Consider the following 25,543-nt stretch of genomic DNA (forward strand, 5'->3'; position numbering starts at 1 on the left):
TATGATTCCCATGTTAACAATTGGAGGAACCGTACAACAGTCAAGGTTCTGATTGAACTCATAATCCGATCACCTGGGGCCTCATCTACAAAGGGCGCGTACGTACAAGACCGGGGTGTACGCTCACGTTCAGATGGATCAAGAGGGAAATGACCGTGGGAACGTGCGGTGCTCCACGGCAACGACTTTTCTGCCCGTACACATGTTTTTCTTGCTGTAGAGTCGTTGGAGAGTTGTAGAGATGATGCTGGGAGTGGCGGTTGCAGTAGCGTGCGAAGCACACTAGATGCCCGGGGCCAACAGATGGTTTTAATGCTCTACATTAAAGGGGAAGTCGACCCAAACATATGTTTTTCAAGAATATGTTCTATGCAGGCCCACTGGTTGAAACAAGGCATTCTAATGTACCCATTAAGGCCTAAAGCGCCTGGCTCAGCAGCTTCCCAAAACCTAAGGTGGTCTTTGGAATTACCCTTGAAAACCTGAAGTTTTCCCAGAAATTCAACACCTACTGTTTCAATCGAAGAGGTAACAATAAAGTCAGTGCCAGAGAAGCGTTACTTTTAATTAAAAGTGGTAATTACCATCCTCTTTTCTGTTCCAAAGACGTCGATATTATCATTGTCTACAAACATATATCTTAACCATATGTCACGTTCGACTGGTTCTACTGGTTCAAAGACTACGATTGCTATGTCACTGCTGTTACTCATTTAAGAGCTCCCGCAACCGCGGGGTCCGCTGTTATCACCTGGAAGAATTCCGGAACATCCTCCGTGGGCTTACGACACGTCACATGTATATTCTGATGCATTTCATTGGTTCAGAGGCCGAGAATTAAATAATAAATAGAAAATGACGTATACGCTCTCCCGGATTTAAAGCAGAAGTCAACCCAAACATATTTTTTTCAAGAATATGTTCCCAGCAGGCCCACTGGTTGAAACACGGCAATCTGATTAATTTAGCATTTGTGGAATTGTTATGTTTGGGCTTTTTTAATTTTGTTTTCTCAGAATTCTGTGTCTGTCTCGTCAATGATTGTGTCCGCCTGTCTGCATTCCACCCCTTTGTGTTAGCCAATCAGCTCCCTTCGACCTTGTGTGTCTCGTCCAGGTGTTTCTCGTTGTCTTGTCAGTATGCTTGTATTTAAGTTCCTAGTTTTTGTTCTGTCCTTGTCGGATCATTGTCGCCGTCAGGTTGTTTTGTTTCTCCCAGTGTTATGTTTTGTTTCTTAGCGTTTCTTTGCTACTTTGAGTTTTGGACTTTTCAAGATTTTTTTGTCCTCGTTTTTGTTAGTAAACATTTAAACCCCCTGCTTCTAGAAAATATTCTGGAAAAAAATATGTTTGGGTTGACTTCCACTTTAAGCTCTACACATTACATTTCCGTCAACCAGTCAATGGACAGGTGCATGTTTAGGTTCATGCTTCACAAACCATACCCTCATAGGGCTGCTCGATTATCAAAAAAAATATTATTTTGGTAATAATTGAAATCACGATTATTCAAACGATTATTTATTTTTTGGTACACAACAAGAAAATGCTTCAATGTAAAAAATATAAAGACACATTTTTTTGAAACACTGTAGTTATGTAAGTTCCTTTTGTACCCCAAAAATTTATCAAATTAGTTATTATAAAAAGAAAAAAAAGTTGCAACTGTATGAATTCAAGTATGATTTCCCTGTGTAAACAAACACAGTGTGTTGGATATAAATGCATATTAATAATTGTTTTTTATGATTTTTACAATTTTGTAAGCATGGAGTATAATAATCGTAATTGTAATTGAATTCCACAGCCCTAGCGACTGGTGCTGTTCAGTACCGTACTGAACTGAACCAAATTGAACCTGGGGAACTAGACTACATTATTATTATTTTATTTTATTAATTGACATCGGACCATCTTGGCTGAATTGTCGGATGATGACTGAAGGACAAAATCTCTGTCTATGAATTTAGGGTAAGGACGTCAAGACGGCAAAAGGCTCTAATTGAGCTAGTTAATGATGCACAGAATTTGAACATGGACAGAATCTCAGCCAACTCGCAGTTAGCGAGATTTGCATACAGCTGGTGAATCTACAATAGAACATAAGATGACTCCTATGTAATAAGATACTTTTCCAGGCAGTAGGTAGGAAATGACTCAAGACGCTAATTGTCTATAGACATTGCTGGCATTCCTCAACTGTTACGATAAGTTTAGCATGAGAATAAAAACGTTTTGTAAAAACTATTTGTAAGTCTTATTTGGAAAGGCGCTGACTATGAAATAGGTATCTGCTTCTGTCAGGATGAAAATTTAATGATCCCTGCCTTTCCCGGACCGGGCTTATTTTGTTACTGGGTGACGTTTGGCTGAAGGTTTTAAGTGGCATATTGTGAATTTCTCTGTCAGTTTCTTTGTGAGGAGCATGTGCTCACTTTGAAGCTGATTTTCTCGTTTTTCCTCATAGCAAATACCTCTTGTTTGGTAGGATGACAGAACCTCCCAAAGACACTGTTGTAACTTTTGAGTCAGACAAGCATCCGCTCTTACGTCATAACTTGAGTGGTCCCTTGGGCCAATATGGGTGTCTGCTGATGATTGTTCTGATCACAATAACAAGTTGATAAGTTAAGACCAGATCTTATGCAATGTTCCTATCCCAGTTCCAAGAGCCGTCTGTCAAGCTTGCCAGTTAGCCGAATGCTTCCATAAAATAAGATCCAGTGGAGCGATCAGATTCTTTATTAACTAGATAGGCCGTTCCAAAGGATGATGGCTGTGAAAATCCATTGCAGATTGAGACAGTCTGTTTTTTTGAATGTTAAAATATGGTTCTCAGAAAAGGGTTTGAAGATGGAACCTTTGTCCTGACAAAAAGCAGAAAATCACATGCCTCTGCTATGGTAATGTAAAAGATAATACTGTAAAAACAAGTTCATGGTTGAACCTGTGGGTGCGGAGTAAATGAGGTAAAAGGGTAGACCGCCGAAACGGAACTGAACTGACACTAGCAGGGTTTTTTCTTGCTCAAATTGAGACATCAGTGGTTCTGTTATTATCACTCGCACACATTCCTATTCCGCGCCCCCACTGGTATTGGAGTAAGCTCCAAGTGGAATACCGTCGCGCTTTTTCTGTGAAATATTTACATGTGTTTTATAGTTTTTGTTCAATGTTTTTTTTTAAATGCTACATAAATCCAGAGACAGAAGATTTAAATTCATGAAATCATTTTGTTTCCATAAATGTCCACATTCACTCTTTGTATTCCACTCTCGCACTTTGCAGCAAGTGTCTTACTTTGTGTCTACTGCAGAAGGTTTTTTTTTATTCAAACATTGCAAATGATAATGTTTTTGAACATATATTACATTTTTAAGTACAGGGTTCTACCTAAAAAGTACATACACAGCATTTTTTGTTTTTTAAACAAGCATTTGTTTTTTGTGTGTGTAACTTTTACAGTAAAATTTTCATGTTCTACCCTCTTTAAGACATTACTGTATCTCTATTGCTGACTTATGGATAGTCATCATCTCATGAGCCCAAACGTTACAAGTTTACAAAGATGCCTTTACTTAATATGTCAGGGCCAGGTCAATTTGTTCAGCCATTGACTCAGTATATTTATTTATTTATTAGGGATGCAATGATTAATGATTTAAAATCGATTCGTCCCGTCGAAAATCGAGTAGATCAAATTCTTCTAGAAAATGATGTCTTGAAACGTTTTTTAATTCCAGATGCATAGCACATTTTGAATGTGTAGATGAAGTTATGATTTTGCACCCAAAGTCATTGAGGTTTGAGGATGGCTGCAGAACCACACTAGTGCACAGAGACAAGCATGGTAGCAATTTTAAAAAAAATTGAATCGAATTGAAAATCGGGAACTGAAAATAGAAACGAATTGGTGCTTGAGTGAATCGTTACGTCCTTATTGTTTATTCATTTATTGGGAGGCGGAGAAAAACCTCTCAACTAAATACCCTCTCTTTGCTATCATGTCCTGTCCTGTGCCCTGGGCTTCACTGGTCCACTTGATTTTATGAGGCTTACTACTTTCAAACCTGAAAACAGCCTCATATCAGTAACACAATTTTTTTTTTTACTTGATGTGTAATTGTCTGCACAATAGGACGATAGCAAGGAACTTTTACCGCACCATTCCGTGCTCTCTCCACTGTTTAAAATGTAATTTTCTTATTGACCATATCCTAATATTTAATTTGACTACTTTTGTTATTTTATGCAGGTATAGTATCAAAGTACACATTTTTGTATTGTGACAAGACTAGTCTCCAGTCAATTACAAGGCAAATGTATAGTGTACAAACAACCATTCACACTCATATCTACAGTCTACAGTCTATAGTCAGTAGTCAAACATACAGGATACAGGGGTTCCCGACATTTTGAAGTTATGAAGGGTACATGATCCAAGAATACATCGTCACTTGGCACAAGAAGTCCAGTGCAGCGCTCCGGTAACAACCAATCATGGCTTAGCTTCACAAAACAGGTGAGCCGTGATTGATTGTTACTTTAGCCCTAAGCAACTGTGATGTCGTTTTCTGTCGACAGCGAGTGACAAAATGGCCGCCACCTGAGATGGCTAAAAATGGGTGGATTCTGCTGCTTAACTCGAATACCACAAATGCAATCAGAATGTCTTAGACTCGTGGAGGCGCATAGAACATATCATTGTAAAGAATTTTTTTGGGTTGACCTATACTGTACTTTAATAATTATTTTATATTTAGGAAGTATTTTTCATACAGATAACAAATTAGCAGAGGTGATAGACTACGTCACATTCTGAATTATGAACAAACCTGGATTATGGCACCACTTTAGAAATGGAATTTTTCACAAATCAGGGATGTGGAGTACATAGAAGGTGTTGTCTGTTTTCCTCTAAGTAATAAGGGGAATGCAAATGAATACATTTCCATTTTCTACATCATCCCTCAATTCTTGTGCAAAAATAGGAACGTGTCAAGCTGTGTGGAAGTTAGAGCGTTTGCTTCTACTTGTTTTGTTGAAATAAATGTTTGCTGTGCAAAGTCAATAATGTCCCGCAGCAAGGCTTTCTCAAATTTAGTTGCACAGCCTGTTATTTGTGTTTCTTCTCTTGTGCTTTTGTAAGCATCAGTTGAGGCGAGTCCTTCTTTTGCAGTAAATGGGGAAAAGCCAAAGAAAAAGTGAATAAGACGTTTCCTTAGCTCGCCGCATGTCAGGTTTCCTTCGGTACCTTGAGGGCATGTGTGATATACTGGCATCACATCATAATGGATCTAACTGGAAAAAGTGTTGCAAAAAACAATAACAACAGAAAACAGAAAACACATGTCCAGAAATGAATCACTTAATAATCTTTTAACTGAGGGTTCAGAAGTTCGTATTTTAGTGGAACAAAGTGTGACTTTTATATACTAGGGATAGACCGATTATCGGCCAGCCCGATATTTGGCTTTTTGTCGAATATCGGCATCGGCCTTTTTTAAAACTCTGCTAGCCGATAATAAATCAATTTAAAACTGTGGAAATCAAAACAAAGACATGTGAAAGTTTACCATTTCTGTCATTTTGAAATTTTGAAGGACTTCATTTACTGTAGAAAACTACATGGAGCTATTGTTTAAGTTTTCATTTAACTTTTTAAGACATGCTGACAACCTTGGGTGCTCCCTGAACTTTTTGTTCGAATTTTATAACAGAGATGTATATTGCCAAAAAATTATTGGAATAATAGTTTTTAATAAATCACCATTATGCAAACCTGAAACATTCTTCAATAAACATGCTTAAAGATGTTGCAACAAAGTTAAGAGAAAATGTTTCTTTGATGCCAATATTTTCCTTTTTACTGAAAATGAAAGGCTCCAAATATCGGTTATAGGCCCCCTTTGACTAATAATCAGTATACTATCGGCCCTGCAAAAAGCATATCGGTCTATCTCTATTTTATACCCATTGACAAAATTGTTGGTCCCGCTGTGTTTAGGAAAGAAAAACCCACCCATTGACACAGAAACAACTTGAATCTGACTGTAACGTAATAATCAATTAAAAAAACGGATTGAAAATGAACCAATGAAAATCAGACATTGCTTTTCAATTGTGATTCAACACAATTATTTACAAAAAAGAGGCCACCACAGAGCAGGAGACATGAAGTTTAGTGTACAAACCCTTAAGAGACCCCTTCATTCTTTTTGTTTTCCTTAATGTTAAAAAGGATACAATGTTATGCAGTGGTGTACTTATAACAATTTTATAGACAAATGATACTGATCTGTAGTCGTGGCGAAGAGTTAGGGATGCGCAAAATGTTTTGGCGGCATGAAAGAAAATAATTGAGAGGCACTGCCATAGGCACATGTCCTACCAAGGTGTGTCCTCTAATTAGCATCACAAGTAAATTCACATTTTTACCGAGTCAATAAAGTGTGACGATTAGTCACTGTGCTGTTTGGTGACATGATGTGTACCAAACTAAACATGGACCACAGGAAGATTCGAAAGGAAATTATAAACAAGCGTTTTCAAGATAAAAGCGATGAAACCATCTCTGAGCAGCTTTATGTTATTGCACAGAAATTTGAGATCCCCACGACATGTGCCCGCAGGAGGAAAATTGATGACAAATTGAAGAGAGGGATTATATGAATGGTAACAGAAGATTTTATTATTTCTTTTGTCCAATTCATGTTATTAATATATCCAATGTGTTTTTTCTTTCATTAACAGAGGGGCACCGGTAAATTTATTCCCAAATGTAAAAGCATAAAAATGTGGTTGAATTCCATTTTGTACAACCATAGAAGCATTAGACTTTGGAGGATCTATTTTACAATCGGATTATTTCCACTACTTTCAATATTTTTCAGAACTAGTAAATCCATTTTTTTCCGACCCTATTTCGGGAAGCTGTGCTTGTATTGTGTTGTCTTGGCAGTGGCCCCGTTCTGAGACATTTTTCTTGTGTCCCCCAGCTGTTACGAGAATTGAAACATCCAAACGTGATTGCCCTGCAGAAAGTGTTCCTGTCCCACAGTGACCGAAAGGTTTCGCTCCTGTTAGACTATGCCGAACATGACCTTTGGGTGAGTTTTTCCTCTATGTTCATGTTACATGCCATGCTGCACGTCTGTCCGGCAGGATTTTCAAAAAGTGTCAAACGTACAGGCTTGTATGCCAATTGTGATGATCTGATAGACACATTATTTTACATTCTGTAGCAGCATTGTTGCCTCTGTAGTAGAAATGGAAATCAAATCATTGTGGCAAAAATAAGCCCATGAATACGCAGATTTCAAGGTAAAATATTGCCGCAATAGTGAGTTTGCGAAATTGCTCGTATCCTTCCGCTCACGACAAAAACCCACAATAGTCACTGAAATAACTTTGGACCGTCAAATGTAAACAAAATAAACCATACTTAAAAATCAAAGCCTGATTTGCATTACTTCTTCTTTTTGATTTTGGTATTAGTCAAATGAATACAAGGTGGCTTTACACTGAGTCAAAATTCCAAATTCTTTTGTCTTTCTTTCAGCATATCATCAAGTTCCATCGTGCCTCCAAGGCCAACAAAAAGCCCATGCAGCTGCCCCGAGGGATGGTGAAGTCTCTGCTGTATCAGATTCTGGATGGGATCCATTACCTCCACGCCAACTGGGTCCTCCACAGGGATCTGGTGAGCAGCTACATTCATTTAGCTTCACTACTCCACTTTCCCATGACTTGAATACATTGGCTATTGTCCTTAATGCCTAGTTTTATGTGGTTTTGTTTTTTGGTTGCCATTAGTGACCATATTTGGGTATTCGGCTGAAGCCCATTGAGACAAAGACACAGCCAGGTTGGGCTAGTGGTTCAATTGGCTGTCTTACGTGCAGGCGGCGTTTCTCGAGTGCCCACTCGCTGATGGCGTGAATGTGAGCGAGAATGGTCGCTAGTCTCTGTGATTGACTGGCGACCCGTGCGAGATGTAGTTCAACTTTCTGCCGTAGTCAAAAGAACAAGGAAGTCACGGCAGGGCTGAACAATGAATCGAATTCAAATCGAGGTCAATGTTAGAATGCAGTTTTTCAAATTGCAAAGATTGCAATTTTGAAAAAAAAAAAAATGCTTCATTTTGGTCAGTCGGTAGGCTCTTTTATGTACAGTACATACAATGTTTCATTTATTTATTTATATCGTGTCTAGCTAAGTTCAGTGCTTAAAGCGGAAGTCAACCCAAACATATTTTTTCAAGAATATGTTCCCAGCAGGCCCACTGTAATTCATGGCTCATTTGCCTTTATTTTTGCATAAACCTAAACTACAAGACCAAAACATTTATATATAATAAATCTGATATTGCTTATTATAATATGTTGGAATTTATTGCTTGTGTTTTGTAAAAAATAAATAAATGGCTAGAGGACCTTGAAAAAAATAATCCCATATTAATTTGCAATCACAATATTGAAGGGGAAACAACATTTTTCTTCTAAATCGTTCGGCCCTAGTATAGAGTAAAACAAAAGTGGTGCAGTAGCTACAACAGAACAACAAACAATAATTTAAACTTTCAGTTATTGTTCAGCGGTCTCAAGATGGTAGTCCCCCAGTTTGAATGGAAAGCTCCAATTGGAATACCGTCACAGAGTTTCAGTATTCCGTGCTGCGGGGGCAGCAAAGTTGAAAGCTCTCCAGTCCTTATCTGAAAAACAAATAAAACAAAGTGCAGTGCAAGATCGCAAATCACAGCAGCTGCTTTTTATTTTGGGAATAACGCGCACAAATAAGGAAGACTCAAACATCAAAGAGCCTGGCATAGCCAATTTGTATTCCCTCTCTCAGGCCACAACACACTCATTCCTGTGTGATCGTCTCCGCTTTGGCTTTCCCACAATTTTGGTTTTCTTCTTTTACAAAGAAGAATATGAGCACATCCAGACTTTCTTTGGATTAGAATGACAGGATTTCCACCTGAATTGTCCGAAATTTAGATCACAGTTTACTCACCCGACATGGCCAAAAGTAAATTAGATTAAAAATTAAAGAACAATATGAAGTGATAAAATCTGCCGACACATTTTTATAATTTGAGTTGATGCCGGCAGAGCGTAAATGACTAATAATGATGCAAGCGGTGGATGTTGATTCTTCTCTATGTACACTTCTCAGTCGGGGAGTGAAGGTCAGCAATTCAAGGCCTTAACTTTATCAGATACCCGGCACTAAGCGTCAATTTATTCACAGGCTTCTTCTGCTGTTGTCCGCTCTTACGTAATTCTCAGCAATGCTAGGTCATGTGACAGCTGGACGTCACATCATGTAAATCTGCCAGGATCAGGAAGCATACATTGCAGACGTCAGATGATTGTCTCTTTGACAGTTTTAGTTGATCAATTGTGCAACGAGCTTTGCTTTTTCATACAATGTAGTAGCCTTGGACTGAAATTGCTATAAAGTGTTAATTCAGTCATTTTCACATAGGGTGTTAAACACATCATCCCGCGTTCTGACGTCAGAAAGTAAGTCCACTTTAAATTCAGTCCCAGACATTTTCAGACTGTCCCTAACGTTTAAAGAACATTTTTAAAAATATAAGTAAGTTCCTGGGCTTGAAAGGCTTGAAAGGAAAGAAACAGGTCAGCCGCGATTGGTCGTTGTGAGCAATTGTGATGTCATTTTCAGTCGACAGAAGACAAAATGGCCGCCCCCAGAGATGGCTAAAAACGAATGGATTAACATTTATGAATGAAATATTTATCAGAATGCCCTGTTTCACCTAGTGGGCTTACATAGAACATATTCTTGGGAAAAAAATGCGTTGACTTCCGCTTTAAGGCCTTAGCCCAATTTTTTGGAAAATTTTGTATTTCAATATGTGCATTATTTTTCTTAACATTGGCTGTATTGACTTCAGGTATCCAGGAAACCGTCCCAGACAGGTGACAGTGCTCGAGAGGGTCACCCTTACAAGCTAAATGGGATTCAACTTCCTTGTCATTTACAGATGGTCCCTCTTTTGCGCCTTGAACCTTTGTAAAAAAAAAAAAAAGAAAAAAAAAAAGGCAAAAATTATGCCCACATTTTGGCTATTCATGGGCATCACCCTGCGATTAGCGGGCGTCAACTGTACAGTAAATAAGTTATGACCATTTTCTGATTGGATCGTTGATGACAATTAAAAAGTAAGACCATCTGTGCCTCTCGCCCTAAATATAGTGAATCTGTTTAATTAAATGCAACATATGCAACCACAATTTAGACGTAATCATCATGTAATCGATGAACACTTTTGATATAAATGCCTGTATGGGAGAGTTTTGTTTTCAAATACTAAATCAACACATCGGAATGTATTCAATCCATTTTCAAAATAATTCAGTGAGGACCCTCATCATATAGTGTCAAAAGTATTGTGTTGTCAGTTGTCACACAAAAAAAGCATTGAGCAATATTTCCTCTGCCTGTTTTTTTTTTCCACCATAACCACAAGCCAAGGCAGAACTCGTGCCTATGAGTATTCTCATTCATCCAAGTCATTTCATTCTCAGGGCATTAAATTGAACACAACTGGTCTGTTCTGCTTTTCTCAGAAGACGTTTTGCCTCGTTACCGCACACATACACTTGTGCAAGTACAAGTTATACAAGTTGTTCAGCGCGATAAATATGCCCCATTGACCACTCGGCTTGTGCTGTACCTGTAAATGTCCTGACTGAGTCACATGACCACCAATCAGGGGTGCTGTCTGTGTATATTGAGTTAGCCGCATACCACCCAATAATTCTATATCAGTGACTGATAAGCCAATCATTGATGGTGTGGTCTTACCTGCAGGAAGACTTGAACACGAATGTAAGTCACAGAAGAATTCAGTATTACATGCTAACGGTTTGTGAAATCAGTGATTGTAATGTGCTGTATAATATTCTGAATACGTTTAATTTGGTACGCTGTAGTTTACCGTTTAAAAAAAATCATTGCACAATACCTTTTTCTTTTCAACCTCTAAAACTGTGAGAAGATAAAAACTGTTTTGGGATTTTGGCACAGATTTTAAAGCCTGCTATTTTTTGTAGCGTTTAGCGTGTAGTGTTTGCACTTTCGTCCTTTTTTCCCCCAATTTCTGCCGCAGTTGGATGAAATTGTCCATTGTTAGAACCTAACCTATCTGATTTGATAACAATGTACTGCAGTATTATTATTTAAGGTTGGTTCATTTCCAGGGCTTCCTGCCATTGTTGCCGCTGGGCTATGCTATCGTAATTCTCACGATTTTGTTGTCGCATTTGTCTTTGTTGGGCAGATTATCAACTGTGAGCAGGTGACTGGCTCTTTGTGAGTAAAAATAAATCGGACAAGGGCACATTGTTTACTTTGAGATTACGTTGTTGATTTATGTTGCGGTGATTCCCATTTTAAGTGGACGGCCAACAAGCATTCCTTTTGCTCCATAACATGTTTAGCATGTTTTGCTTCCCCTACATCGTGTAGCTTGACTCCGCCACATGCTTTGCATTGCACCACTGCATGTTTCCCATCCCCCACTTGTCCTCCTCCTTCTCCTATGTCCCACCCACCACAAGCTACACCGGAGGGGCTCACTAGCCTCCCAGCCGCACGCCCCCATGGGGGTTACGTAACAGCCTCAAGCTTGTGCTGTCAAGATGCTAACTGAGCAGCTTTGCAGACCACAGCAAAAGGCTCACTGGGCTGTACCAACTATCACTTTCACAGGGAGGATCCCTGAAAGTGATCTATTGCTGCAGTGTATTTGCGTCTTGCAGCAACAGACCCAGGATGGAACTGTTTTCCCGCCGATTGATTCACAGTTCTCGATTACTCATGTTAGACATGACCCCATATATGGTCTGTTTTAACAGCCACATGAGCCCATTACGGTTAGGGTGTGTATTTGAGCTGCAGGTTTTACATATCCAGTAAATCGATCATTTCGTTTGATTCAATGTATATTTTTATACTATATATGTATATGTTTTCTGGTTGAAAATGACTCTGTCATGATACCATTAAAAAAAAAAAACATTTGGACAAAGATATTTGCTAAAAAGTAATGCTGTCAGAATAAGAATGTTTTTAAATGATCTTTACAAGAACAAAAACACGTTTTGTCAGGATAAAATATCGTAATATTATAAGAAGGGAAGAAAGTATTTTGTCTGGTGGATTTAAAGAAATACAATTTTATGTACATAATATCACACCTTTTATTCTGGAAAAGACGCCTTCATTCCCTATAATATCGAAAAAACAAACACTTTTTAAAAATGAATAAAATGAATAAATCTCCGCTCTGGGGTACACTGAAAGTTACCAGTTTCCTATAGAACGGCGCAATACCATTAACTCAAAATTGTCTCCTAAGAACGGGGACATCAATAATATTATGAAGAAAAAAAACTAAAACAATGAAAATGGTAATTATTTTTCATTAAAATCCACAACAAAAGTCTTCCAGTCTATTTTCATTTCCAGGTTAAAGATAATCATTCAACAAATAGAAATGAGATACAGAAACTTTTTCCAGGAACAGGGCAACATTAGGTCAATAATGTGAGCGATTTACAGTAATACTTTGAAAGCAGAGGTGTGTTTTGCTGAAGGAAGCTTTGTTATCAACTGATTCATTCGGTTGCATAAGCGATCTTCTGGCTCCTCAGCTGGCCCAGTTTTTGGACAAAGACGCAGATACGATTGGACAAGAGAATGTTGGACTCATCACATTTATTTCCCTTCAGCAATGGATATATTTATCAAACTGCCCAATTGTTAATGGATGTTGTGGCCTGAAAACATGTTTGGTAAAGAACCAATTGAAGCATTTATTATTCTGAGAGACTTGTGTGCAGTATTAAGTAATATCATTAGTTAGGAACTCATACAGTTGTGTTCAGAATGATAGGATTTTGTTTAAAAAGTCAGGAAAGCGCAAAAAGCCTTTTTATATCTGCAAATAAAAGAAAAATGCGTCGAACATGCCTTTACAAAAAGTGAAGAAAAAAGAAAACTAGCCTGTAGGGGAAAAAAAAACAGCGATTCGTGATTTGTGACAGATTTTCAGAACAAACATCGCTCAGCCTTTTGGCATTACCAAATCGTGGAAAGTTTGTTACATCATATCGAGCATTGGTATTTTAGGGCGCATCCATGTGGAAACATGTACAAACTAGAGCGGAAGGATTTTGCAAAATAATTTAATTGCAACCCCCCCCCCCCCCCCTCAATAGTGGGATTGCAAATTATATACAAAAAAAATCAACAAACAGGCAATAAATGAATTTCTTTTGCAATAAACACTGTCCGATTTATTACTGTATATATAAATGTTTTGGTCTTACAGGTTAGGCCGGTTGTCTTCAATCCTGTTCCTCAAGGGCCGGTGTCCTGCCCGTTTTCCATCTCTCCCTGCTGCAACACACCTGATTCAAATGACCAAGATCGTTATCCAGCTCTTTATACAACTTTATGATTATCTGATCATTTGAATCAAGTGTGTTACAGCAGGGAGAGATGGAAAACAGGCAGGACGCCGGCACTCGAGGACCAGGATTGAAGACCCCTGGGTAAAGCTAACGCTAAAATGAAGACAAATGAACAGAGCTGGGCTCTTGACCCTTTTTTGCCAGTACGGCCGCGACCCTCCACCCTTGACCTGGATACCCTTCCGGCCGCGACCCTCCGGCCATACTCATAAACATTGTCGGCCCCCGCCCCGTTCCGCCCCCCCAAGAAAAAAATTGTCTGTGATTGACGCCACCGTGGGAGAGATGCTAACGGCTGAAGCTTTTTAAGGATCATTAGCTGGCTAATTTACTATTTGAACCAGCTGTGCACACGCTTCAAAATGCGCCACTAGTACTTTACTACTCACCCAACTGCGTGTGCTTACTTCCATTGCGAGCCCCGGGTTGGTTTTGTCGTATTGTATAATTATTTGCGTCCAACAGACGGCCAGAAGTCGCATTCAACAAGTTATTCATTTTCCACATTTTCCTTCGTTCACAGCCTTCAAAATAAAAGCATACCATTAAACCACTATACACAGCAGGTTTGCTACGGCGTATTTCCGGAAGAAGTGCATGAACTCTACCTTAATGTGGCAGCGTCATACTTGAGTGCTGCGCGCAGCTTAATATACTCCCGGACACAAGTTGTTTTGAAACCGTTAAGTTCCAAGTCGGGGGGGCGTCGCTTCAAAAAGACAGCGACAACAATGGATATCATACCTGCTACAACCATAAAGGGACAGAGACGACTAGACTATGCATTTAATTTTATTGCCAAACTAGTTTGCTTTGCAGCAGCAACAAGCTGCGTGGTGCATTCCCTCCTCTGTTGGAAACTGTATATCATCGCAACATGTGACCTAATGGATCAATCAGAGCAGCAACAATTCCTGATGGGTGCGTGGCATGTGTTGCAGACCTGTCACCAACAGCACAATGCATCAGTCACGTGAATCAATGCGCCAGTTGTCGCTCGCGTCGACGGAGGAGTAGAAAGAAGCCTAAAAAGAAGCCTTTCACTGAGTAAGCTGAGATGAAATTTGGCCGCCTTGCAAGCACGTCACACGCATGAGGGCTGATTAGTGGGCCAGACTAAAATCCAATTCCGGCCATGCTTAGTTCAGACATTTTTAAAAAATTGTCACCGGCTTCAGATTCAGAAAACAGGTCAGCCGTGATTGGTCGTTGTAAGCAGTTGTGATGTCATTTTCAGTCAACAGAAGACAAAATGGCCGCCCCCGGAGATGGCTAAAAACGAGTGGATTAACACTTATTCTACAAACGTAATATTTATCAGAAAGGCGTATTTCAACGAGTGGGCTTGCATAGAAGATATTCTTGAAAAAAACATGTTTTGGGTTGACTTCCACTTTAAAAATCGGTAAACCATAAGTCAAATTGCAACAATAATGCAAAAAATCTGTGGCTTTATCATTTCAACTTTTCATGTTTTATGAAACAATCATATAAACATGTGGACTCCATTTTTTTAAGCACTAAACTAAAAACGAATTGAATAAATAAATAAAATATATATATTTGTATATAAATTAATGTACATACAAATACATACATACATTTATAACTAAAGCCGAAGCAAACCTTTTTTTCCCCCCCAAAAAATTGCAGCATTTGACAGCAAAGGTAGAGCCTGGACTTCTCAGGAATCTGAAGAGATGCGTATCTTTTTCCAATAATAACATGTCATGCTATGGGTATGAACTACAAATCTGCTTATTAGTGCTGTTTCTATAGCAACAAGAATTTTGGCCAGATAGACCAGAGTGTGCTTAGCCAAAGAATTCACATCCGTACAAACAGCCTGAGCGACTTCAGGCAACAGATACTTTATTTGCCTTCAGCTGTGTGCAGCTGAAAACATCCAGTGGCATATTTGAAATCTTGTTACCGGTACCACTCTTTGTTTGTGTCCCTGGGTGATCACTGGGTGATATTTGTCGCTTATCACATGCAGAAGCAGTCATGACTGCTTGGTGTGAAAAGCAGGAAGGTTACGGCCACGATGGCGTGAATTTTGCACATTTTGTTTCTTTGTGTTTTTTTGGAAAGTGGTGCAACAACAACAGCTGAATCAATCAGACCCCTTCCAAATGTGGATAAATATTGTCTGTCAATGCGACAGCAGTAAAGTGGAAAGATTAGATAGACCATGTCAAGGCAAGCATGACATTGAACACGTCTACACAAACAACAGAAAAAAATGTTATGGCCTCACGCTGACCTTGGTGCCCCAGAAAAGCAACTTATTTGTAATCATGTCTTACTATTGTACTACTATGGTATACATTTTTGAGTGGCTGCGGGGTATGGCCGCAATGACTGTATGACAAATCATTGACACGTTTTAAAGGGGAAATCAACCCAAACATATTTTTTTCAAGAATATGTTCCAAGCAGGCCCACTAGTTGAAACACGGCATTGTGATTAATATTGCGTTTGTGGAATATGAGTTAAGCAGCAAAATCCACTCCTTTTTAGCCATCTCAGGGGGCGGCCATTTTGTCACTTCTGTCGACTGAAAATGACATCGCAGATGCTCAGGGCCTAGATAACGACCAATCATGGCTGAGCTTCAGAAAACAGGTGAGCCCTGAGGGTCTGCGATGTCATTTTCAGTCAACAATCGTGACAAAATGGCTGCACCCAGAGGTGGCTAAAAACGGGTGGATCAACTCTTATTCCACAAACGCAATATTTATCAGAATGCCTTGTTTCAATTAGTGGGCTTGCATAGACCATATCCTTGAAAAAAATATGAAAAAAAGCTTTAAAGCGGAAGTCAACCCAAGAATATGTTCCCAGCAGGCCCACTAGTTGAAACACGGCATTCTGATTAATTTTGTGTTTGTGGAATATAAAAACTGGAAATGACATCACAACTACTCAGGGCTCAGATAACAACCAATCACGGCTGACCTGTTTTCTGAATCTGAGCCGTCCGTGATTGGTCGACGTGAGCAGTTGTGATGTCATTTTCAATCGACAGAAGACAAAATGGCCGCCCCCAGAAATGGCTAAAAACAAGTGCATTTTGCTGGTTAACTTATATTCCACAAACGGAAAATTAATAAGAATGCCTTGTTTCAACTAGTGGACCTGCTGGGAACATATTCTTGAAAAAAAAATGTTTGGGTTGACTTCCGCTTTAACTAAATTGATGGCTGACATTGTCATGTAATTGTAATAGCCATTGACCACTTAACTTATACTTGTACATGTCTGTTTATTAAAGTGGATCATGTATATATCACTGATAAATAATACATTCAGTATCTGTAAATATTACGGATATTTCTAAAACATTGCAATTTTTTTTCTTCTGCAGAAACCAGCTAACATCTTGGTAATGGGAGAAGGACCTGAACGAGGAAGAGTTAAAATCGGTAAGGTTGATTTAAGAAAAAGGTTAATTTATTTGTTGTTGTGCTTTTAAAATTTCGAACATACCTTGTATTTGTCTGATAAAATATACAAAAGCCCATATTTTCATGACAGTGAAAAAATACTTTTTCTTGTCCTTATTATTGATTTTTATCTATTTTTTTGCTCATTTTTCGCACTTAAATGATTATCAAGCCAATTTTTATATCTCACAATTTATAGGCTGTAAAATTAAAAAAAAAAAGTAAAATATAGTTTGGAATGATGATTTATTTATTCATTTATTATTATTTAGGTGAAAAATCAAAACCCATGTGCCCCTATGTAAAAAATCTTTTAGATATACACAGACGGGTTGTCGCGATCTGATCACGTGATTGGAAATTAGGGCCAATTAGACAATTTCCAGGCAATCGTTTTGGGTGAAAAAGATCCAATTTTTAAAAAATGACATTTAACATTATCTTGTTGAGACTGTAGTTTGTTTATTTAGCACAGGATATTTTAAATGTAATTTGTTTGGATCATTATTTTGTGCTACACTACTGACATACTATAGAACAGATTTTATTGACCTGGTTTCAACCACTGATGTACTAGCCACATAAAAAGGACTTGACTTGTTTACAGCTGCTGAACTGTCAACCAAGATAGCATTTTACAGCCAAACTAATAATACAACCACCAGTCACCAGATTGACTAGCCTTGTTCAAACTTTTTTTTTTTTTTTAACTGTTTGTTCGTCGCAACCTGGCGAACAAAAGCATATGAGACCTGGTCTGAACGTAGCATAATAGCGCTAAATCGATCAAATAAACATACGGTACAATTAGAATAAACTATTTTACATACAATGCTTCACAAAGATAATGCACCTTATGTATGAAAATAGACCCCTTCGTTGATAATAATCTGGTGTGCCTAAATGTTCCGAAAAATACAATATTAAATTTTAAGTACTACTCCATTTATTTGCACATATTGTCTCTTGATCATCAGAAAACACTACTTTCTAAAAATGTATTTATAAATGTAATACTATATAATAAAATGTTATTGCCGTTCGTCTCCCACACTTGGAACAACAGTGCTGCCGGTGTCATCAAACGGGTTCCAAATACGCTCTCAGCAATGTCCAAGACATAAAATCAGCATTTGGGCTCTTTATAACACCATCAAATCGGAAAAGATTGACTGAAGATAAGAAATTTAGAAGAGCGGCATGTGCATGAGAACAGTTGGAAACACTTAGTTGTGACCCACTTGCAAACCTACATTGGGTTGCTCATTTTGGCAGGAGTACAAGTCAAAGGGTGAAATAACAAGTCTTTGGGCTGCTGACACTGCAAAGGACATTTTTCTGGCCGCTATATCTCTCAACACATTTCGTGTTTTAACCTGTCATACGCCTTCATAACAGACAAACTACATCGGGGGAAATATCTCACACATATAATAGGTAGCACTTAGAATTGCATAGAGCTTGCCCTAATACAATGCACAACTGTACTTTTATGTTACTTTCTGGTGCTCTGATTATAATATATGTTACTGAACTTAATATAACTATAATTGATGTCAGAAACAGTTTCTTATTACAAATTAGATAGCACAAACATGCACTAAGACAGAAACTTTCCAATTTTAGGTCAATCAGTAAGAATTTTATTGGTCGTTACCTGAGCCCTAAGCAACCGTGATGTCATTTTCAGTTGAAAGTGACAAAATGGCCGCCCCCTCAGACGGATAAACACAGGTGGATTATCTTGCTTAATTCGTATTCCACAAACACAATATTAATCAGAATATCAAGTTTAGACTAGTGTGGCTGCATGGAACATATTCTTGGAAAGAAAATTTGGGGGTTCCGCTTTAAGTATTCTCCCCGCAGCATGACACACTGCTATTATCCTGCGCACAGCTGAATATCAACAATCTGGACAACCTATAGGCACAGGGTGGAAAAAATGATGTGTGTTTTTTTTAATGTTTTTTTTTAAATTGCTAAAAATGCAATTAATCCGAATCAATTGATTCGAAAACAGATTGATGTTCTCTTTGTTGGGACAGTTATATTTTAAGACTTAGACTTCCGATAATCATTTGGGATGTTGAACATTTAACTTTCGCCACAGGAAGTGGTGGCATGTCTTACACTGTCGGCAAAGCCTTCTCCGTTGATCTTGTCCGTACTCGTCTTTTTAACGGTACATAGTCATTGCTACATCCCATCCATCAGGAATTCCTTTCTTATCCTGGATAAACTCCGAAGCAGGCTTCTGTTTTTGGTGGTGTATTGATATTGTTTGACTATTTAATTCAAATTCATAGCAGAACAACTTTGACGTATTTTATTTGTCTTTATTTTGTTTTAGCTCTATGTCAATGTGAAACTTTAAAAAATGGGTACGCCTATTTAAGGCGCTTCACAATTGTAACGCTACCATGTCATTTGTGACTTGACCTGTCGAAACCTGCCCAGACTTAGCTGCCTTCACATATTTTAAAGTCATTGAAGTTTTGAGGGGGGGTCTTGTGGTATGTGCTTACACAGGTGTCCTGACAGGTTAAAAAAATTAATCATGGGTTGGGCTCGAGCCCCTTCATTAGTTAAATGGTAAATCATAATTTCTTACCCTACAAAGGAATTTTGAATAATTTTATGCTTCAAACACTTTTGTGATGTACTACAACATAGACAAACTCTGAAGTCACAAATGCTCCTCGGGATGAATTGATACAACATTTTGACAGACACACCTCAAAATCAATTTGAAAGTCCTGAATAGCTGGATAGATTGTTATTTTATCTTAATTGTCATGTAAGTGCACCAAAAAATCGAGTTAATGTTAAAAAAAAGTAAACATTGCCATCTCAATGATAACTTCAGTTTTATTAATGCCAAATTGCCAATACAATTTAAAAGTTGGCAAATCATGGCTGGGAATCACAAAATATGACAAATAATAGAAACAAAACTTAATTCTAACTGGTCATTGAGTGTTGTTTGTGTATGAGTTTAATCTTTGAATTTCGCAGTTATATTTTTTAAAGAGCAGTGTAAACCAACATGATGCTATCAAAGTATTGCCACATATTACACTGAAGTCTGCATCGTTTAATTTCTGATGTAAAATGGTCACACTTTGAGGTACCACTGTAACAATAAACAGGGTTTCTAAAAAATCCTTTGAACTATGAATATCCTACGTGTCCAAGGCAAATGAAATTAATCGGCATCATGTTGAATAATGAAATCATTTATAATCAATTTCATGAAGTTTCACAGCTCCTTATTGCCTTCCTGTTTGATTTTATTTTGTGTGCCATGTCTAAATCTGCTTTCCACTTAGTGTATTTTTATTGAATTTCCTTGAAAATGCATGCTGCGCACACATCTGACCTCATTTTGAGTGAATTCCAACACAAAATACCCTTTCATTGCCAGTGAAGGTCATTGTTAAGCCACTGTTAACATTAAAACTAACTTTAAAGGACAAGTCAACCTAAACATATTTTTTTAGGAATACAGTATGTTCTATGCAGGCCCATTAGTTGAAACGAGGCAATATGATTAATATGAAATCTGAGTTAAGCAGCAAAATCCACCCGTTTTTAGCCATCTCAGGGGGCGGCTATTTTGTCACTTCTGTCGACTGAAAATGACATCAAAGTTGCTCAGGGCTCAGATAACGACCAATCACGGCTCACCTGATTTCTGAAGCTGAGCTATGATTGGTCGTTATCTGAGCCCTGTGGGTGTGTGATGTCATTTTCAGTCGACAGAAGTGACAAAATGGCCGGCCCCAGAGATCGCTCAAACCGGGTGGATTTTGTTGCTTAACTCATATTCCACAAACACAATATTAATCAGAATGCTGTGTTTCACTAGCGGGCCTGCATAGAACATATTCTTAAAAAATATATGTTTAGGTTGACTTCTGCTTTTAACATACCTAAATTTCACATTAAACTTCTATCAACATTTGAGATCATTTCCCAGAGAAGACAACTAAACAAAAGGGTCACATTATAAACGATCATATGAAAATATTCTGCTCACGTCTGTCTATCTTTATATCTCCTTGCCCTGCTTTGTGTAGCTGACATGGGTTTCGCAAGACTCTTCAACTCTCCCCTCAAACCACTGGCCGACCTGGACCCTGTGGTAGTGACATTCTGGTACAGGGCTCCTGAGCTACTATTGGGGGCCCGCCACTACACCAAAGCTATCGGTGAGTCTTGACGCTGAAAAAAAAAAAAAAAACAGAAGGGCTGTGTCTCTATCCATGTTGGAGTTGTCGTGCACTATACACAAAGGAATGTTTCTATAAGCGACTTTGTTATTGGCTTTAACATGAGGCAACACGTAAAGTATGTCGTAAAGTGTGATGCCTCATTCTGTATGTACTGTACACTTCCAGCTTCAGATATGTACTTACGTGTGATTCCGGGTACTCGTGTTATCCTAAATTATGTGCACTTCCCTGTGGAAGGACGGCAGAAAATTGGGATTTACTACCAGAAATGTGTCATCTAATTATAACTAATTATACAGTCAATTAACTCATGTCTGTCTGTGTTTGTGTGTGAACAGATATCTGGGCCATTGGCTGTATCTTCGCAGAGCTGCTAACGTCAGAGCCGATTTTTCATTGTCGACAGGAAGACATCAAGACCAGTAACCCCTTTCATCATGACCAGCTGGACAGGATATTCAGCGTCATGGGTTACCCCGCAGGTCTGCACTCAGAACAAACACAAACACACACATCTGAAAAAACGTTTTTCCGTTACTAAATGTTTTAGCTACAGTGTGCATACTGAATTGAATATCTTCTTTCATGAATCTTGATCAATGTTTTCATTGTCAATACGCAGTCAACCCTCGCTAACAAGCATTTGCAAATAGTAGACGTAACTGTGGATATTACAGTCAACCACCATTTAGCGTGTGGGATGTGTTCCAGACACAACTGCAATAGGCCCAAATCTGTGACATATAAAATGCAAGCATTTTTTTTTTTTTTTATAAACCAAGGCCAAGTGCTTACCATCTAAATTGAGCTTCACTTTAAAACTCAACATAAAACAAAGAGAATTACATGTTGTGTATGAAACCAAAACACGTTCACTTTGTCTTCCGCTAACCATTGCTAACACCGCACAATGCTAACAAAATCAGCATTGACGTTGCAGCAATTATAAACCTTTAAAAAGATGTTTTTAACACAAGCGGCAGCGGCACATGCAGGCAGAGCATACACCAATATTCACAGGCATATATTCTTTATCCTCTGCGACAAACAACTAATATTACTGCAACTTAGTTGAGAGTGCCTTCTGTGTTTTATAACGAAATCTTTGTGCCGTATGTCTACACACAATAGTGCTCAGCATATCGAATAAGGACATTGATGGCGGGCACCTTGCTTTTCAATTTCTGTCGCCGTCATCGATAATGCACCCCGGTTTTCCATTTTGTATCACTCAGATAAAGACTGGGAAGACATCCGGAAGATGCCCGAATATCCAACACTTCAGAAAGACTTCAGAAGAACAACGTGAGTGAATTGTGCAAGGCTCTGACTATACACTTACGCCAGATGGTGTAAGTGAATCTGGGGCTTGTCCAATCCATTACAAACGGTTTATTGAAACAAAATCAATTTCAACAACCACTTTGAATTTAGTAGTCAGTTTCAAATAATATCTAGCTGTTTTTTCCCTGTTGTTTCTTCCAGATATGCGAACAGCAGCTTGATCAAATACATGGAGAAACATAAGGTCAAACCGGATAGCAAGGTTTTCCTGTTGGTAAGTGCATACTGCGTATCCAGATACACACATGCACCAACACACCCACAAAAAAAAGATATTATTTTTGTCCTATTCACGTTATTTCTGTGACCATTGTGGGTTCGCATTTCATTAAGGGGGTACCACCAATTTCGTCCATGTGTGTATTAAAGCCACACTAAAGGACTAATAGAAGTGTAAATAAAATTCTATTGTTCGTCCTTTTGATTGATTGATTGATTGATTGAACATATAAACACAACATGAAGGAAAAAAAAAAATTTAAAAAAGGATCAGAACTTATCTTAGTTCAGTAAAGTTTATATGTTCAAGGGGCGTAGCAAGAAGTAAAAAACTTGTCGAGTCCTACCCCTTGTTCACTATAAAATATTGGAAATCATGTTTCGAAGGCGGGTTATTCATATATACATACACACATATACCCGAGCATAACCCATATAAAAACTAAACTAAAAACGCTTATTTTACATATATACAAAGTAAACGCTATAAATAGAAACAAAAAACAAAAGTATAAATACAAACAGACATGCCCCTATTATACACGTGTATAGATAATCATATTCATAAACCCAAAACTAAAGACAGTTAATTAAGAGATTCACTTTCATTTCCTGTGTCTATACCTGATTTATATATTTTTGTAATACTATATTTTTAAACCTCTTTTTAAATACTGAAAATGATTCACAACTTTTCAGTTGTATTTCATAATTAATCCATAAATTCACACCTTTTGAAGAAACACACATTTGCTTTATGTTTGTTCTTGTCCTTGATTTTTTAAAGACACTTATGCCCCTTAACCTATAACAACCTTCTCTGATTTTGAACAGCTTCTGGATACTGTGGCAAAGTTGATTATTGTCGGCTTTATCCATTATTTGTGCTGTTTTAAATTCAACAAAGTCATGGAATTTGAGAGTGTTTAACTTAATAAATAATGGATTTGTTGGTTCTATATAAGATGAGTGGTTAGTAATTTGCATGGCTCTTTTTTGTAGCTTAAAGATAGACTGAGTGTTTGTTTTAAAAGTGTGACCCCATATCTCCACACCGTATGTCAGGTATGGCAGTAATAATTAACAATATAATAGATATAAAAATGCCTTATTTAGGATATCCTTGGTTTTATAAAGGATACCTATAGTTTTTGAAATTTTTCTTTTAACATTTTCTATGTGTTATTTCCAACATAATTTTTCATGTATAATAACTCCAAGAAATTGAGTTTCATATACTCTTTCTATTTCAATAGAATTGACGATAATTTTGACTTGTTGTTTAATTTGTTTGGTACTAAAGATATGTACTTAATTTTATTTAAATTCAGAGCTAATTTATTAGTGTCAAACTAGTTTTTTAAATACATTTAATTCTTTTTCCACAGTCTCTAGAAGCTGCTTGAATTTAAATTGTTAAACTGTACATACTGTGTCCTGTCATTTAGATAGCTTTGAACCCATTTTTTTTGCCTAACCTCTTATACCATACCTCTCTAATTTTTCCATTAATATATTGGGATCTATTTCATCAAAAGCTTTTTTTAGGTCAATGAAAACACCAACAGTAAATTCTGTTTTTATCTATACTGGTTGCGATTTCTTCCACAAGTTCCATTACTGCCATAGATGTGGTCCTTTTTTTCTCTAAAACCATACTGGTTTTCGCTTAAAAGATTGTGTTTTGAAATAAAATGATCAAGTCTATGTGAAAATAGTTTTTCCAGAATTTTTTGAAAATTGTGGTAGTAAAGATATTGGTCTATAATTAGTAAATAAGTGTTTGTCTCCACTCTTATAAATCAGAATAACTTTTACTATTTTCATTTTTGATGGGAAGACACCAGTTTTAAATGACAGGTTACAAATATATGTCAAAGGTTGCACAACATGTTTTATAATACTTTTAATTAATGCCATGTCAATATTAAAAGTCAGTGGACTTTTTCTTTATTCGTGTTTTATCAATACTTAATATTTCTATATCATTTACAGCATTTAGGGACATAGTGGCAGACTTATTCTGTATATATTTATCTATTTCATATTTATTATCATTTGACTCTGGAATTTTTTTTGCTAGTTCGCTACCAACATGAATAAAATATTAATTATTATATCTGTTACTTTATCAATGACGATATTATTATTCTTTATCAAATATTCTGAATGGTTATATTTTTTAAAGCCATTTCTTATTATATGATTTAATATTCTTGTGTGTTACTCCTGTTCTAATCGTGCTTGATAATATGACATGTCTCTTGCTAGTTCTCATGATGTTTACTTTTTTATTTATTTTTATATTTTTTACACTTAAGTAAGACAATTACTGTACACTGTGTTAATAAAGTCAATTGTTTTCTGGTGGCCAATTGGATTTAATAAATCAACATTTAGGTCCCCACAAAATAGTCGCAGTTTTTTATCATTAGAATCGCTAAACATGTCCGCTAATTTTTCATTGAAAGTGTCAAGGCAGGATCCTAGTGTTCTATAGACACAGCTGACAACGTGATTATGTTGGAGGATTTTTTTAATATGAATCTCAATAGTTAAACACTCCATCATATTTTCCATAGAATAAGTCAAACCTTCAATTGTATTACATCTCAAAGGTTTGTTAACATAGATTGCGACACCAGCACCTCTCCTATTCTTTCTATTCATTGTGAATAATTCGTATCCTTCCATTTGTATATTGCTTATTTTTCATCATCAAGACACGTTTCAGATATGTCTATGATTTGGAATGTCTTTATACCACTCAAATATTCTTTCT

At 37.4% G+C, this 25,543-nt stretch overlaps 1 protein-coding gene across 1 annotated transcript in view; it reads left to right on the forward strand.

Moving 5' to 3' along the window:
- The window catches only part of cdk19 (cyclin dependent kinase 19), a 51,749-nt gene that overhangs the window by 13,390 nt on the left and 12,816 nt on the right, over window positions 1-25,543 (forward strand). The window contains exons 3-9 of the mRNA XM_086019582.1: window positions 6,998-7,108; window positions 7,561-7,701; window positions 16,882-16,939; window positions 21,043-21,174; window positions 21,537-21,680; window positions 22,434-22,503; window positions 22,684-22,756. Coding sequence (XP_085875708.1) covers window positions 6,998-7,108; window positions 7,561-7,701; window positions 16,882-16,939; window positions 21,043-21,174; window positions 21,537-21,680; window positions 22,434-22,503; window positions 22,684-22,756 — 729 coding nt within the window. The remainder of the gene's footprint in view (window positions 1-6,997; window positions 7,109-7,560; window positions 7,702-16,881; window positions 16,940-21,042; window positions 21,175-21,536; window positions 21,681-22,433; window positions 22,504-22,683; window positions 22,757-25,543) is intronic.

Source organism: Filicampus tigris, chromosome 20 (genome assembly GCF_054856515.1).
Source record: "Filicampus tigris isolate MCC_2025a chromosome 20, RoL_Ftig_1.0, whole genome shotgun sequence".
In the NCBI taxonomy this organism is placed as follows: Eukaryota; Metazoa; Chordata; class Actinopteri; order Syngnathiformes; family Syngnathidae; genus Filicampus; species Filicampus tigris.